Source organism: Canis lupus, chromosome 14 (assembly GCF_003254725.2).
Source record: "Canis lupus dingo isolate Sandy chromosome 14, ASM325472v2, whole genome shotgun sequence".
Lineage (NCBI taxonomy): Eukaryota > Metazoa > Chordata > Mammalia > Carnivora > Canidae > Canis > Canis lupus.
In genome coordinates this window covers 51,854,996-51,869,124 of record NC_064256.1, presented here as the reverse complement: position 1 = coordinate 51,869,124, position 14,129 = coordinate 51,854,996, and the positions used below count along the sequence as shown (strand labels likewise).

Sequence of the window (14,129 nt, the reverse complement as noted above, 5' to 3'; positions counted from 1 at the left end):
GCAGGCTGGGAGTGCCAGGCAATTTATACTGTGGGAACAGTCCTAGATCCATGACCATTGGGGGTTGGTGGATGAATATCCCATTTTTTTTTTGCCCTTTGGTGGCAGAATTGGGTGGAGGGCCACACTATGTGTGCTATGCAATCCCCTACAAGTCCTCGGAAAGGTTGAGGTTCAATTCCCACAGCAGTAATTCTTCATTAGTGCACACTTTTGCATTCCTTCCATTTCATTTTTTACATTTTCTGAGTTTACCTGTGAAATAAATGATCTGCACTCAAGTTATCTTCAGGTCCATTTTTTTTTTTTTTGAAGATTTTATTTATTCATGAGAGAGAGAGAGAGAGAGAGAGAGAGAGAGAGGCACAGACACAGGAAGAGGGAGAAGCAGGCTCCATGCAGGGAGCCTGATGTGGGACTCAATTCGGGGTCTCCAGGATCACACCCTGGGCTGAGGGTGGTGCTAAACTGCTGAGTCATCCGGGCTGCCCTTCAGGTACATTTTTCGTGGAACTCAACCTAAGACCCTAGTTCTAATGGTCTTTCAAAAAGTATACGTGCAGCTAGCTCACCAAGGATAACCTAGAATTCTCTGGCTTTATTGCCCAGCCTTAGTCCTGGATTGGAACTAAGTCTGTTTTGCCTCCTGACCAGCAGGGCTTAAGAGTATTTCCCAGTAACTCTCCAAGAAGTGGTTTCCTACTAATCCTGATTGTACCTACCATCCCCTGATACTGTGTACCTTTTAGGGGGACAGGTGATACATGAGTCAAGCAGACAGAGAGGAAATATAACCTTTACTGCTAATAAAGATGCCATTGGAGAGCATGGCATATAGTTGTGAGCACTAACGATGAACCCCAAAGTCAGGCGGGTTTATCCAGTCACAGACAGTGGTGGGTAACCACAGGCCTCCAACGTCACAGGCAGAGCCTGCCACTCTAAAGTTTGCAGAATGGAGGAGGAGAACAGGATGTGCTCTCTCTGTAGACAGATCCAAAAGAGAAAAAGGGGTGCGGGGAGGGAGGGGTTGAGTCATAGATGCCTAGTTCCTGTTCTAGTCAAAATTCATTCTCCTTGTTCATAGCAGTAACAGGAGAGCAGAAAGAAACCAAGCAAGTTATTGTTAAGAATTCCTTTTATTATGGAAACATGATGCTAGGGAAAGGGGTTTCCCCTTTCCAATACTCCCAGGGTTTTTGTTCTCATAGCTCATTGGGCTTAACCATTAAGCTCAAGGCCAACCAAGAGTGTGATCTTCTCCTTGGTAGAAGATCAGCAATCTATCCTGACAGTGCTGCTCCCACCATGAGCATATCCCCCTACTCTTCCCATCCGAATGGTTGAAAGAGAATAGCTATTGCCCTCACAAGGTAATTCAGTGAATGAAATAATTCCAGGGCCATGCTGAATCCCAGCTGAAAGTTTCTCATTTCACTCTGCAGTCCTAATTATGTTTAACTATGTTGTTTGGTCAGTCTATCAGAGAAGCTCTGAAAAGAGATTATGACGATATAAAGATACTTCCATAGAAAAAAAGTCAAATATTGATGTCCCCCGATTTAAATATGACCCCTCTACCATTGTGAATTTCCCAGGGAGAAAAAGTTAAAAGATTAGATTCTCTTATATGCTTGGGTTAAACTCATCCTTCTGATTGTGCTTGTTCTGAATTAGATGGGTTCTTCACGCCTTGGATAGCACTGTGGTTCTTTCAGCAACCTGGACAGGGTCTCACGAGAACCACTGGTGTGGCTTTTATCAGAATCTCAAAAGTTAAATTATACACCAAATTTCTGGCATACCTCACTTTTTAAAGGATTTTTTGAAAAGATTTATTTTAGAGAGAGTGAAAACTGAGGGAGGGGCAGAGGAGTAAGGGAGAGAGAGAATCTCAAGCAGTCTCTGTGCTAAGCGTGAAGCCTGACTTGGGGTTTGATCTCACAACCCCGAGATCACAACTTGAGTGGAAACTATGAGTTGGACGTTTAACCGAATGCACCACACCCAGGTGCCCCTGGTATACCTCAGTTTTAAAAGAGTATCATCAAAATTCTTAACACCAACATACTTAAACAGAAGAAAACAAATCAATACCAAGATCTTCAAGTAATTACCAAGATAAAATGATGCTCCCAGAACACTGCACCTTCCATAACAGAGACTCAGTGGTATCCTGATTTCAGCTTCACCAGGATGCTCAAGTCCCTGACCTGTAAACTTAAACTTGATTGGGAGGAGTGTCCTCCAAGAGGTTAGCACTGGCAACATGCTTTAACCATTTCTGTGGGAAGAATCAACTGTTATTTCTCTCAGGGTGACATATGGGACTGTAGGAGATCAGAATATGTCACCCCAATCTTTGCCACTCTGGCATAAGGATTATTTTGAGCCGAAGGCAACTGAGAAAAAGTAGGCATAGGATGACCTCTCTGTGGTATCCTATCTACCTGAAAACAAGATCCTAAATTTCCTTATGAAGGTATCTCCCCCCTCTTTCAACATCCCCTACTTTCCATATCAGGAAGGGAACAAACAACCTTATCACCAGAGATGAGATGGCACCTCCACCATTTAATAATCCCTTGAGTAGAGTACTTTCATCTGACTGATCCTCCCCTTTCAAACTGTCCAGCCTTTTGGGGTACACTTGGCATCAGTGTCCCAGCCTTTAATGAGGACTTCCCAATAGTTTTTGGCAAGTAGTCTCTATTCTCTGTGTAGCTCTAAGAGAGTACTTTCCAGTAGTGGTCTATATTCTTGCTCCCTCTGAGAGTCAGCACAGTTGGCTGAAATTTTGCTTCTATTCTTGTTTGATTTTTTTGGGACCAAGTTATTATTTCTGAGCTAAACAACAACAACAACAACAACAAAAAAAAAACAAAAAAAACCCAAACCTCCAAAACATCTACTCAATTTAAAAATAACCTCTTACATGAATTAAACCTAAGTACATCATCTTTTCCCTTTTATCTGTCCTTCAATTTCATTTTTCCTCTTATATCCATCTGATCTGTTCTCTAAGATCTCAACTTTATCTCCAAAAAAATCTTTCTCCTTCACAAGCTTAATTATTCTTAATTTTGTTCTCATTCCTTCATTGTTCCTGTTCTAAAACTGAAGTACATTCTAGAAACATTCTAAACATTCCCTGATTTCCTGAACAAATCTGATTCCTAGACACACAAGGTTCTAGGTTTAGGACTAACTATCTTCTTAATCTTTTAGAATAATTTAATGCAATTGTATCTTTAACTTAGGCATTTTCCATTATAGTAAGGCTTCTATGTCTTTGCTTTTTTCTATCTCTCTTTTTTAAGATTTATTTTTTTTAGAGTGGGAAAGGGGCAGAGGGAGAGAGTCCCAAGCAGACTCCCTGCTGAGAACAGAGCCTGCAGTGGGGCTCAATCTCACGAATCTGAGATCCTGACCTGAGCCAAAACCAAGAGGTGGATGTTCAACTGACTGAGCTACCCAGGTGCTCCTTCACTGCTTGTTTTTTTAATAAAAAACTGGTGTGGATATCTGCAAACCTGGAGGCTTAGAAATCTAAAGCCATGGTCAGAGCCTATTAAATTCACAAATCCAGTAAATTCTGGATCACATGGTGGGAGATTACTCTTGGGACTCTTGACAGGCCATATGACTTCAAGATTAGTCTTTGGGTACTGCCTACATAGGCTGGTATCAACAGTTGAAAACTAGAACTTCAAACTACAGTTCTCTACAGTACACATGCTGTGTAAAGACTGACTGTAAAAGAAATGAGAGAATGAAAATATCATCATTTTGAAGACACTAGAAAAAATAATAGATAACAATTACAATGAACACTAAACTAGTTAGATAAAAGACTGATGGAGAACTTTATAATGGTGCATGGACTGATACCTGAATGGACTATTAGCTCTAAAATCTCTAAAACTGGCACATGGGGTATTATATGCCTGATATGATGCAACAACAACAGTACTTATAGATTATTCTTGCAAAAAAAATTGTTTGAACACAAATTTACTGGAATTTCTTAAATCTACCAGTATGCAGGGAAAATGGGTGATAGAGGAACACGTTACATGATACAAAGAACATATGATCATCCAAATTCAGAAAGGGAGAGAAATGGCTCAGTTTCTTTAACAAAAAAGTGCCATTTCAAAAGGAACGGAACAGGAACTGTATAGATTAAAAGACCCTTAAGAACCATGCCAACCAAATGCAATATATGGATCTCACCTGGGACCTGATTTAAACAAACCAACCATAAAAGCATTTAAGACTTACAGAAAAGTTGCCGTAGTACCAAGAATTGCTATATAACCTTCACCTAACCAAATGTTAACAATATACTACATTCACTTTAGCATTTTCTCTCTACATATTCACATTGTTTTTTTGAGAGTAAGTTGCAGCCAAAATGCTCTTTACCCCGAATTTTCACTGTGTATTAACTAAAGACAAGGACATTCTCATATATAACCACAGTACAATTATCAAAATATGGAAATTAATACCAATTAACATTAGCTACAGACCTTATTTAAAGTGTACCATTTGTCCCACTAGATCTTTTACAGGAAAAAAACTTTTTTTTTCTTGGTCCAGAATCCAATCCAGTATAACATGTAGTCGTATTTCTAAAGTTTTCTTTAATCTGGAATAGTATTTCAGTCTTTGTTTTTCATGACCTGGACTTTTAAAGAATAAAGGCTGATTATTTTGTAGACTGTCCCTCAACTTGGGTTTGACTACTATCTCTTTGTTATATTTACATTATGCATTTTTTGAAGAATTCCTCAAGCATGATGCTTTCTCTTCCTCAGTGCATCTAATCAGGAAACATACAATATTTTTCCTATAACCGATATTACTCAAAAGGACATTTTTGAGACAACTAGGGAAAACTGAAAACATAAGATATTAAGAAGTTATTGTTAATTTTGTTAGATGTCATAATGGTATGTGTTTGTTTTTTAAAAATGGCATTGATCTGTTAGTGATATATGCATTGCAGAAGACAAGAGGCTTGATGTCCAGTTATAGGGAGTTTGGTTACATTAGGCAGGAAGCAGTAATAATAATAGAGTCAGATCTTGACTTTTCTGAAATAGTTTCCAATTTGTACATTCTCCAGGTCTTTGACCATTTTTCCTTTCTTTTGGTCACTACTTCTACAGTTTACACAAATAGTCAAATTTTGTGACTTGCTGGATGAAGAAAGAGTGTGGGAGAGGAAATTGAAATTACTGGCTGAAATTAACTTTATAAATAATTTGAACATTTCATTTCTTTGTGATTTGTATGTCTTCCTTATTTAAAAACTTTTTTTGGGGGGGATAATCTCGTCATCCAACATGGGGCTCAAGCTCATACCTGGAGACTGAGAGTCACATGCTCAACCACTTGAGCCAGCCAGGTACCCTGCAGGTCCTTCTTATTACAGATAATCAATCAAGTATAATGAAATGAGATCACTTATAATGATCATATAGTAGAGTTTTACAGCCAAAAATACAAAAAGTCCTCAGGTTATTTTTTGAAAAGTATTTTTAAAAAAATTTGTTTCACCAAGGACTAACCCTTTGCTGATGTCCAAATTTAAACTATTTTTCTGAGTTTGTCTCATAAGAGAAAAACATGAAAAGTTGCTTCTGTGGTATTTTCTTCTAGTTTTTCAAGCCCTCATGTAGTAGCAACTGGTTCAAAATACTGCTTTGTTTCAAAGCATGCAGTTTAGATGTATCTTCACTGATGATGGTAATATTTCCATTTTGTTCCTGAGCCGTCAGGTCACTTTCACTATCAGACAGTGTACACAGTAGAGTGTCGTTTTCATAGGTTGGAAAATAATACCTGAAAACAACCACAGATACAGTGAATAATCAAACTATAAAATATCCAGAAAAGTTTCTAGCAGTTGAACATACACATTAATTCTGCTAAGTCTCCTTGCCCACAATTCCAACAGCATTTTGCGAAGGTGGTATGGGTGTCAACTTTGGAATTACTTTTACTTTAACCTTTACTGGCTGACGTCAATCTCACTAGCATCCTTGCTAGCTGCCCATTCAGCCTGTACTTGATGTACCCATAAAACTCACAATCTGGGAATGCCTGGGTGGCTCAGTGGTTGAGCCTTTGGCTCAGGGCGTGATCCTCGAGTCCCAGGATTGAGTCCCACCTCAGGCTCCCTGCAAGGAGCCTGCTTCTCTCTCTGCCTGTGTCTCTGCCTCTCTCTCTCTCTCTCTCTCTGTGTCTCTCATGAATAAATAAAAATCTTTAAAAAATTTGTTTAAGTACTATTATAGATTAGGCTCGATGCCCTTTGAAGAACACATCCCCACTGTAGGATTTCTTTTTCCTGATAAAACACAGAGTGTATCATACTTTTTATAGGCTATATTTATTGTTCCAATATAGCTACAAAGTAATTTTTGTTATTTCTGTGTAGGTACGGATCAGTGGACCAACTGCCTAACATTTATAAAATGCTAAGATGCAAAATATATACCAAAAGCTCTAATAGTTGTGCTTTGACATAGTAATTTTATTTCTAGGAGTTTATTTAAATGAAAAATTGGGTAAGTGTGCAATAAGATAGGCATAGGGATACTCATTGTATTACTATTCATAAGAGTAAAATGCAAGAAACAAACCTCAGTATCTAGCAAATTAGGGTATATCTACTGAATGGCATATTTGGCAATCATTAAAAATAATGCAACTGATATGTATTGATATAGAAAAATGCTTACAATATTGTTAATAAACTATAATGAAAAAAATCTATACCTCATCTTTATCTTCATGCCACAATATCTGAGAGTTAGTGACACATATAAAAGGGGGATTCCTTTATTTATTTATTTATTTATTTTTTAAATTTTTTTTTTTTAAATTTTTATTTATTTATGATAGTCACACACAGAGAGAGAGGCAGAGACACAGGCAGAGGGAGAAGCAGGCTCCATGCACCGGGAGCCCGACATGGGGTTCGATCCTGGGTCTCCAGGATCGTGCCCTGGGCCAAAGGCAGGCGCCAAACCGCTGCGCCACCCAGGGATCCCCCTTTTTTTATTTAAAGATTTTATTTATTTATTCATGAGAGACAGAGAGAGAGAGAGGCAGAGACACAGGCAGAGGGAGAAGCAGGCTCCATGCAGGGAGCCCGATGTGGGACTCGATCCTGGGTCTCCAGGATCACACCCTGGGCTGAAGGTGGCGCTAAACCGCTGGGCTACCCAGGGATCCCAAAAGGGGGATTCCTTTAAAAATAAGGTTTTTGGGATCCCTGGGTGGCTCAGTGGTTTAGCACCTGCCTTTGGCCCAGGGCGCAATCCTGGAGTCCCGGGATTGAGTCCCACATCGGGGTCCCTGCATGGAGCCTGCTTCTCCCTGTGCCTGCGTCTCTGCCTTTCTCTCTCTCTCTCTCTCTCTCATGAATAAATAAGTAAAATCTTAAAAAAAAAAAAGTTTTCTAAGATTTTTGCTTTTTTAAAAAAAATAAACACATATTTCTCTTTTATTTAAGTTTGGAGAAATTGAATAAAGGAACAAGTAAGGGATATAGAGTAAAGAAGTATATGTGTGGTTGAGTAGCACTCACTCTGGTTGATCCCAGGTCTTTCTTTCAGGAAGCAGTGATGTATGTTTAGCTTCTTCCATATGAGTCCTTAACTCTGCTTTGGATTTGAATTTCACATGGCAGCCATAACATCTACATTGGTGAATTTGTCTCCGAATGAAATTGACCAGTTTCACTTGCTGGTAGAAATTTAATCCTGAAAACAACAGTTTATACAATCTTTAGAATCAGTCAGACTCATTTTTGCACTGTTATGATTTTTTAAAGGAGCCACTTCTCTTTCTCTTTTAAAAAAGATTTTATTGGGATCCCTGGGTGGCGCAGCGGTTTGGCGCCTGCCTTTGGCCCAGGGCGCGATCCTGGAGACCTGGGATCGAATCCCACGACGGGCTCCCAGTGCATGGAGCCTGCTTCCCCCTCTGCCTGTGTCTCTGCCCCTCTCTCTCTCTCTCTGTGACTATCATAAATAAAAAGAAAAAAAAAAGATTTTATTTATTTGAAAGAGGGGGGAAAGAGAAAAGAGAGAGAGAGAGAGAGAGAGAGACATGAGCAGGGAGAGGGCAGAAGATGGACAAGCAGAGTCTACACTGAGTGTGGAGCCCAAGGCAGGGCTCAATCCCAGGACGCTGAAATCATGATCTGAGCCAAAGGCAGACAATTAGCCAATTGAACCACCCAAGTGCCTGAGTCACTTCTCTTTATTAACCAACCTGAAGAGGCAGTCTGATTACAAAGCATAATAATAGATACCAAACTGTAACAGCCAATACTTTTATAGGGCTTATGTGCTAGGCACTGTTCTAATCAGTTTCCATGTATTAATATGTTTAGCTTTTGCAGAACATAGGTAGTATTATCATAGCCACGTATTAGGAAACTGCCCAAGGTTGAATAGCCAGTGGGTGGGTAGAACCAGCATTTGACGTACATACATGTCTGTAAGAAGAGCAAAGAAAAGTAACACATACCAGAGTCTAGGAAAGCAGTCAGTGAACTGAGGAATGGGAAGTAGGCTTTCTACTGTCTTTGATCCATTAGCGAGTCAGTAATTTACATCTTCATGCCCCTAATCTTTCCATCATAGGGATACTGAGAATGATGCACCTGGGTACATCTGTGATAAATAAATAATCCAGCTACACTGCCAAGCAGTACAGTAGGTGTTTTATATACATTATCTACTCCCTGTCACATTCTGTTGACCTGAGGCCTTATGTCACACAGCCAGTAAGTGCTGGAGCTGGAATATGAACTCTAGTCTGACATCAAAATCCATGGTCTTTCCATTAGCCCCTTCCACCTTATTTATGATGGATACTAACCGGTAGCTTGTATTTTATTTGAAGCATTCATATATGTAGGAAAGAAGAAAGACCATATGAAATAAAAAACCGTACTTGAATATTACAGTTCAAAATGGTTGTGAATCACCGCTTCAGGCGGTCCCATTGAGACCATCTGTGGAGAGACACATTTTGGCTGTGCACCCTCCCATCACGACACCGAACACAGGCATCGCTTACAGGATGGTGTATAAAAATGCCACATCATGGAAAACAACTTCTGAATCAAACTTACCAAGTTCTGACTTTATTTTGAGGAGATCAAACTCGTGAGCATCCTAAAAAAAGGAATGAATATCTGTGAGCATATAAATTATTTAATCTTTCAGGCTGAAGTTATAAACAGACGGCTTATTCATAGGAGTTTGAACACTGTTGAAACTCGTCTCAGTTCATCATGTTCTGCTTTTGAAGTATTCGAAATATAACTACTTCCCCCCACCACATCCAACTACTTTTTAAAGCACAGTCCAAACAAGTCATGCCAATCAGTTAAAACATTTTAATTATTCACAGTTTGTATCTACAGTTTTCACAATTTACTGTGTATGCATTCTGCAGTCTGACAAAAGTGTCCTCAGTCTCTAGTAAGATGTGGCCCTACTTACTATACTGTGCGCCTGGACTAGAATTATGGATATAGGTCCTTTGCTACACAAGCACATAGGTAATTTTACAAATCTGCTTTTCGTTTTATGCTGTCAAATATACGGTTTAATGCAAATTTCTCCTCACTGATATCTTATCATAAATTACATTTCTTTTGATTTTTACAATGCAGACTTATTCTGCTCTATTCTTGTAATCGTCCAACTGGGTAAATGTTTGAACTTAAAAGCTTACAGAGAATAAAGACCATCCAACTCCCTATGAAGGCATTAGTGTAACATCAGAGGCAGGATAATTAGGAATTCCATGATAGTTCATGATTGAAAGCTACTGAGTAGAGGCCGAGGACACAGGTCAAGGATGTTGCAAAGGGAATTCCTACACAGGGTAGGGGGTACTAAGACTCCTTTCAATTCAAAGATATTAGGATATTATGAACTAAATTTAAATACTGGTAACTATACCCACATACTATTAGCAACCTGTTTCAGAAAAAAAGACTGCTTTCGGAGGGGTAAATGCTCATGGCCTTTTAAACACCTTCTAGTTTTTTTATTTCATGGAACTAGGAACAGTGTTTCTGAATGAGAGTGGGGAGAAGGTGGGTGAAATAGGACAGTCTATATGATGGTTGGCAGAGATGGCTGGGGGAGGGTAGGGACAGCATATTAGAATCATCCAGTATAATATTCCTTATATTCAAATCACCCCTCTACCCTCAAGCTGCGATACTGTCAAGACTCATTAGATGTTCCCCCTTTCCACCTCCACTGTCCAGCTGAGGATCAGAGATATTGGTAATGTGTCATCTTTCAGATATACTGGGGTAAAAAGAAGATTTTGTTTCAAGCTTCATTATAATATAAAAATGGCATCCACAGAAGGGAACACACAAATTGGAAATGCCCTCAAATATCTTCCCTCCAAATCCTTGTGACTGAAGGAGCTTGCACAGCCACACTCTGTACTCTCTCTGCCCACCCCCCTACCCCCATGCTCTACTATTCCATTTCCATCAAGGGCTTTGTAAATGGAAGTTTCTCCCTTCCTGCTTTCTTCATTCACCAGCACAGAAAGCAGTGGAAAAAGACTCGGAACCTGTCCATATCTTGAGTACTGTTAATCATGGTTATAGGACCCACATTCTAAGCTAGAATTATCTCATGAACATCTAGAGGTAGGATGGCATCAGTGGTCTGTGAAATCCCACCCTAACAGTTCACACTCATCCAGGGCAATGTACTAAATTGCCCTGAGTTCTGGTTCTTCTTGATGGTTCTGACCTGTCTCTTCTGCTTTGCTTATAGCACTTAAAAGAAACAAAAAAAATTATTCATTTATTTATTTGACAGAGAGAGTGAGGGAGGGAGTGAGCGCAGGGGGAGGGTCCGAGGGAGAGAATCTTTCAAGCAGATTCCACGCTGAGCAAGGAGCCCAACTTGGGGGCTCTATCTCATAAATCTGAGACCGTGACAGGAGCTAAAACCAAGAATTGGATGCTTAACTGCCTAAGCCACCCAGGCACTCTGCTTACAACACTTTTAGGAATAGGATAGTGACAGAAATTTCATATATATATGCTGTAAGATTACAATCATGATCAGCTTTCCCCTGTCAGAACAAAACAAAATTCAAATGAATAAAAGTATCTCACCTCCATGTGGACACATAATTTCTCAATTGTTTCTGCTTGCTTTTCACAAAATAGGCAGACAGCAGAGTCAGGGTGTTCTTCCCAATCAGACCAATCACTGTGTTAAAAAGAAAACAGCAAATAGGGAGATTCCCCTCATTAAAAGGGTGTACTACACAGTCACTTGGTATTACTTCCTCCTCCCCGGGAAACCCTGCCAATCTCTTTCAACTCTGATATTTTTGTAAAGACTGTCACATCATATTATGACTCCTTGATATAGCTTTTGAAATTCAAAGCAGCACCATGAAATTAATATAAATAGCGAACAGGTGCTGCTCCATTTTCTTCTATTTGCTTCTCTTCTGAGCAACTATTTCACTACAGAATCAGTATAATGCTTTTCTGAGACAACTAGGTTTAATTTGCAAAAGAGGCATATCAGTAGATGTGATGCTGTCTCTCATTAGCCACAACCACTAAGTACGCATGCTGTGAGGTGCAATGCTGGGAGTGTGTCTCTCTCTGCATGACAAATGGTGTGTTTTAAAAAGGCAAACCGTACATCCTTCATGTGAGAAATACTGATCATTTTAAATGGGCAAGTGTTAAATCTGGTGGTAGACAGAGAAGTCAAAAAACATACAGAACTCATGTTACTAATCCTGCCTACCCCCCACACCCTGCATTTATTTTTGAGACACTGCCAACTTCTTGTCATTCCTAAGCCTGGAAAATTGAAATCCCAAGAGAGGAAAAAAGGCTAAATAGCTTTGAAGGAAAAGAGAATGAATAGCAGGGAATCCTTTTAGTTGAAAAGAACACTTCTCAAGCTTGTAATTCCAAGGAAAGAAGCTGCGAATGTTTTAACTAGGTCAATGGGATGCACATGGAACAAGGTTAACTTGAATTCCGTTATATTCTCTATTTCAATGACAAGCAGCGTGGAGAAGCCAAAAGTCGTATCACTTCAAGGTCTGGGTACCAACCAACTGAGCAAAACACCAATGGAATGTATTTTTCTCTAAATTATATTTTATCTGTGTTTTTAATTAACAGTTTAAAAATTATTTTATTTAAAAAAAGATTAATTTGAAAGAGAGCACGAGAAAGTGAGAGGCAGCATAAGCGAGGGAGAGGGCGTGGGAGGGACTCAGGGAAACAGAGAAGCAGATGCCCTACTCAGCAGGGAGCCCGACATGGGGCTCAATCCCAGGACCCCAGGATCATGATCTGAGCCAAAGGCAGATGCCTAACTGTCTGACCCATCCAGGACTCCAGGATCCTAAATTTAAAAAATTTTTTATTCATTCATTTTTAAAGATTTTATTTATTTGAGAGAAAGAGAAGAGGGAGAGGGAGAAGCAGACTCTACACTAAGCACAGACCTTGACATAGGGCTTGATCTCATGATCCTAAGATCAAGACCTGAGCCAAGACCAAGAGTCAGATGCTCGACCAACTGAGCCACCGAGGCACCCCTCAATTAACTGTTTTAATGACAAAACCGTATTTAGTTGGAATAACAATTGCTTTAGTGATTTTTATGTCAAAGTTACTTTGAATTCAAGCTTTTGCACTATTACATGGAAGGATGCATGGCTCAAAGAGAAAGTTTTCTTCGTTTCTACTCTCTCTCCAGAATAATAATTTTAAACCCAACTAAATAAATGTTTTCCTCCTCTTAAAACACAGCAATTAATTAGCAGTTATAAGAAGTCTTACTCTTCCTGATGGTCTAGCAACTCCCGATCATCTTCCAATTGAACTTCCTCCCACGATTTTCCAAGTTCCTTTTGTGGGAAGAACAGAAAAATTAGAGATGGAAGGAGCAAGAGGAAGAGGAGAAAGGAGAGAAAATAGGCATAGACTTAAAAAAAAAAAAAAAGCCACCATAATAAACCCACTCAAAAACACATACACTCACTGGTTTTAAATCAATACAAGTAGGATTTATTAAGTTATTTCAGTGACAAGGAAGGATGTATCCTAAAATGTTTTTTTTTTAGATTATTTATTTATTGATGAGAGACACACAGAGAGAGGCAGGGACACAGACAGAGGGAGAAGTAAGCTCCATGCAGGGAGCCCGACGTGGGACTCGATCCCGGGACTCCAGGATCACACCCTGAGCCGAAGGCAGGTGCTAAACCGCTGAGCCACCCAGGGATCCCCTAAAATGTTTTTAATATGTTTTTCTTTTTGGAGAAGCAGCAATATTCTTTCAAATTCCTTTCTCTTAAATCTCAACCCTGGATGCACATTAGAATCTCTTGATGGGGATCCTAAAACAGCCACTTAGCTGGCTGTTTCTCCTTGAGGTTCCCTGTATCACACAGCAGCCACAGTGATCTTTCTAAAGGACACTTCCCTGTTTGTATAAACCTTCCCATGGCTGCTTCTTCTTCTTTTTTTTTTTCTTTTTAAGATTTTATTTATTCGTTCATGAGAGACACAGAGAGAGAGAGAAAGAGGCAGAGACACAGGCAGAGGGAGAAGCAGGCTCCATGCAGGGAGCCTGATGTGGGACTCGATCCCGGGTCTCCAGGATCACATTCTGGGCTGAAGGGTGGCGCTAAACCACTGAGCCACCCGGGCTGTCCAAAAGTCCCATGGCTTCTTACCACACTTAGAACAAAATTCAGAAGCCTTATCATGGCCTGTAAGATCTGCACGTTCCGCCTTGGCTCTTTTTCCATCCCTTATGTCTCACCACTTTTTCTCTGGCTCAGTTTGCTCCAGACAGATCAGTGTCTTTGCTATCCCTTAAACGCAGCAATCTCCCCTCTACCGGGCTACTTCTGGACTTGTTGCATCATCTGCCTCAACATTGCTCTCTCAAATAACTACATGGCTCAGTCCTTGGGGCATCTGCTTAAATGTTACTATCTCTTCTTCTAACTATTCTGTCTAAAACAACATCTCTCCTCCCAGTTACTTTTTATTCCCCTGTGATTTT

At 39.8% G+C, this 14,129-nt stretch overlaps 1 protein-coding gene across 3 annotated transcripts in view; it reads right to left on the bottom strand.

Annotated features, from left to right (window-relative positions):
* Positions 1-1,120: 1,120 nt before the first annotated feature.
* Positions 1,121-14,129, bottom strand: part of ZNF277 (zinc finger protein 277) — a 108,847-nt gene continuing 95,838 nt past the window's right edge. For 2 of the 3 annotated variants that reach the window (XM_049093433.1, XM_049093434.1), the window contains exons 9-12: positions 11,192-11,288; positions 9,164-9,206; positions 7,607-7,781; positions 1,121-5,853 (exon numbers count right to left, since the gene is read on the bottom strand). In XM_049093433.1, coding sequence (XP_048949390.1) covers positions 5,667-5,853; positions 7,607-7,781; positions 9,164-9,206; positions 11,192-11,288 — 502 coding nt within the window. In that variant the 3' untranslated portion in view covers positions 1,121-5,666. Of the gene's footprint in view, positions 5,854-7,606; positions 7,782-9,163; positions 9,207-11,191; positions 11,289-12,895; positions 12,964-14,129 lie in introns of all 3 variants that reach the window. The other variant, XM_025464676.3, reaches the window with a different exon arrangement.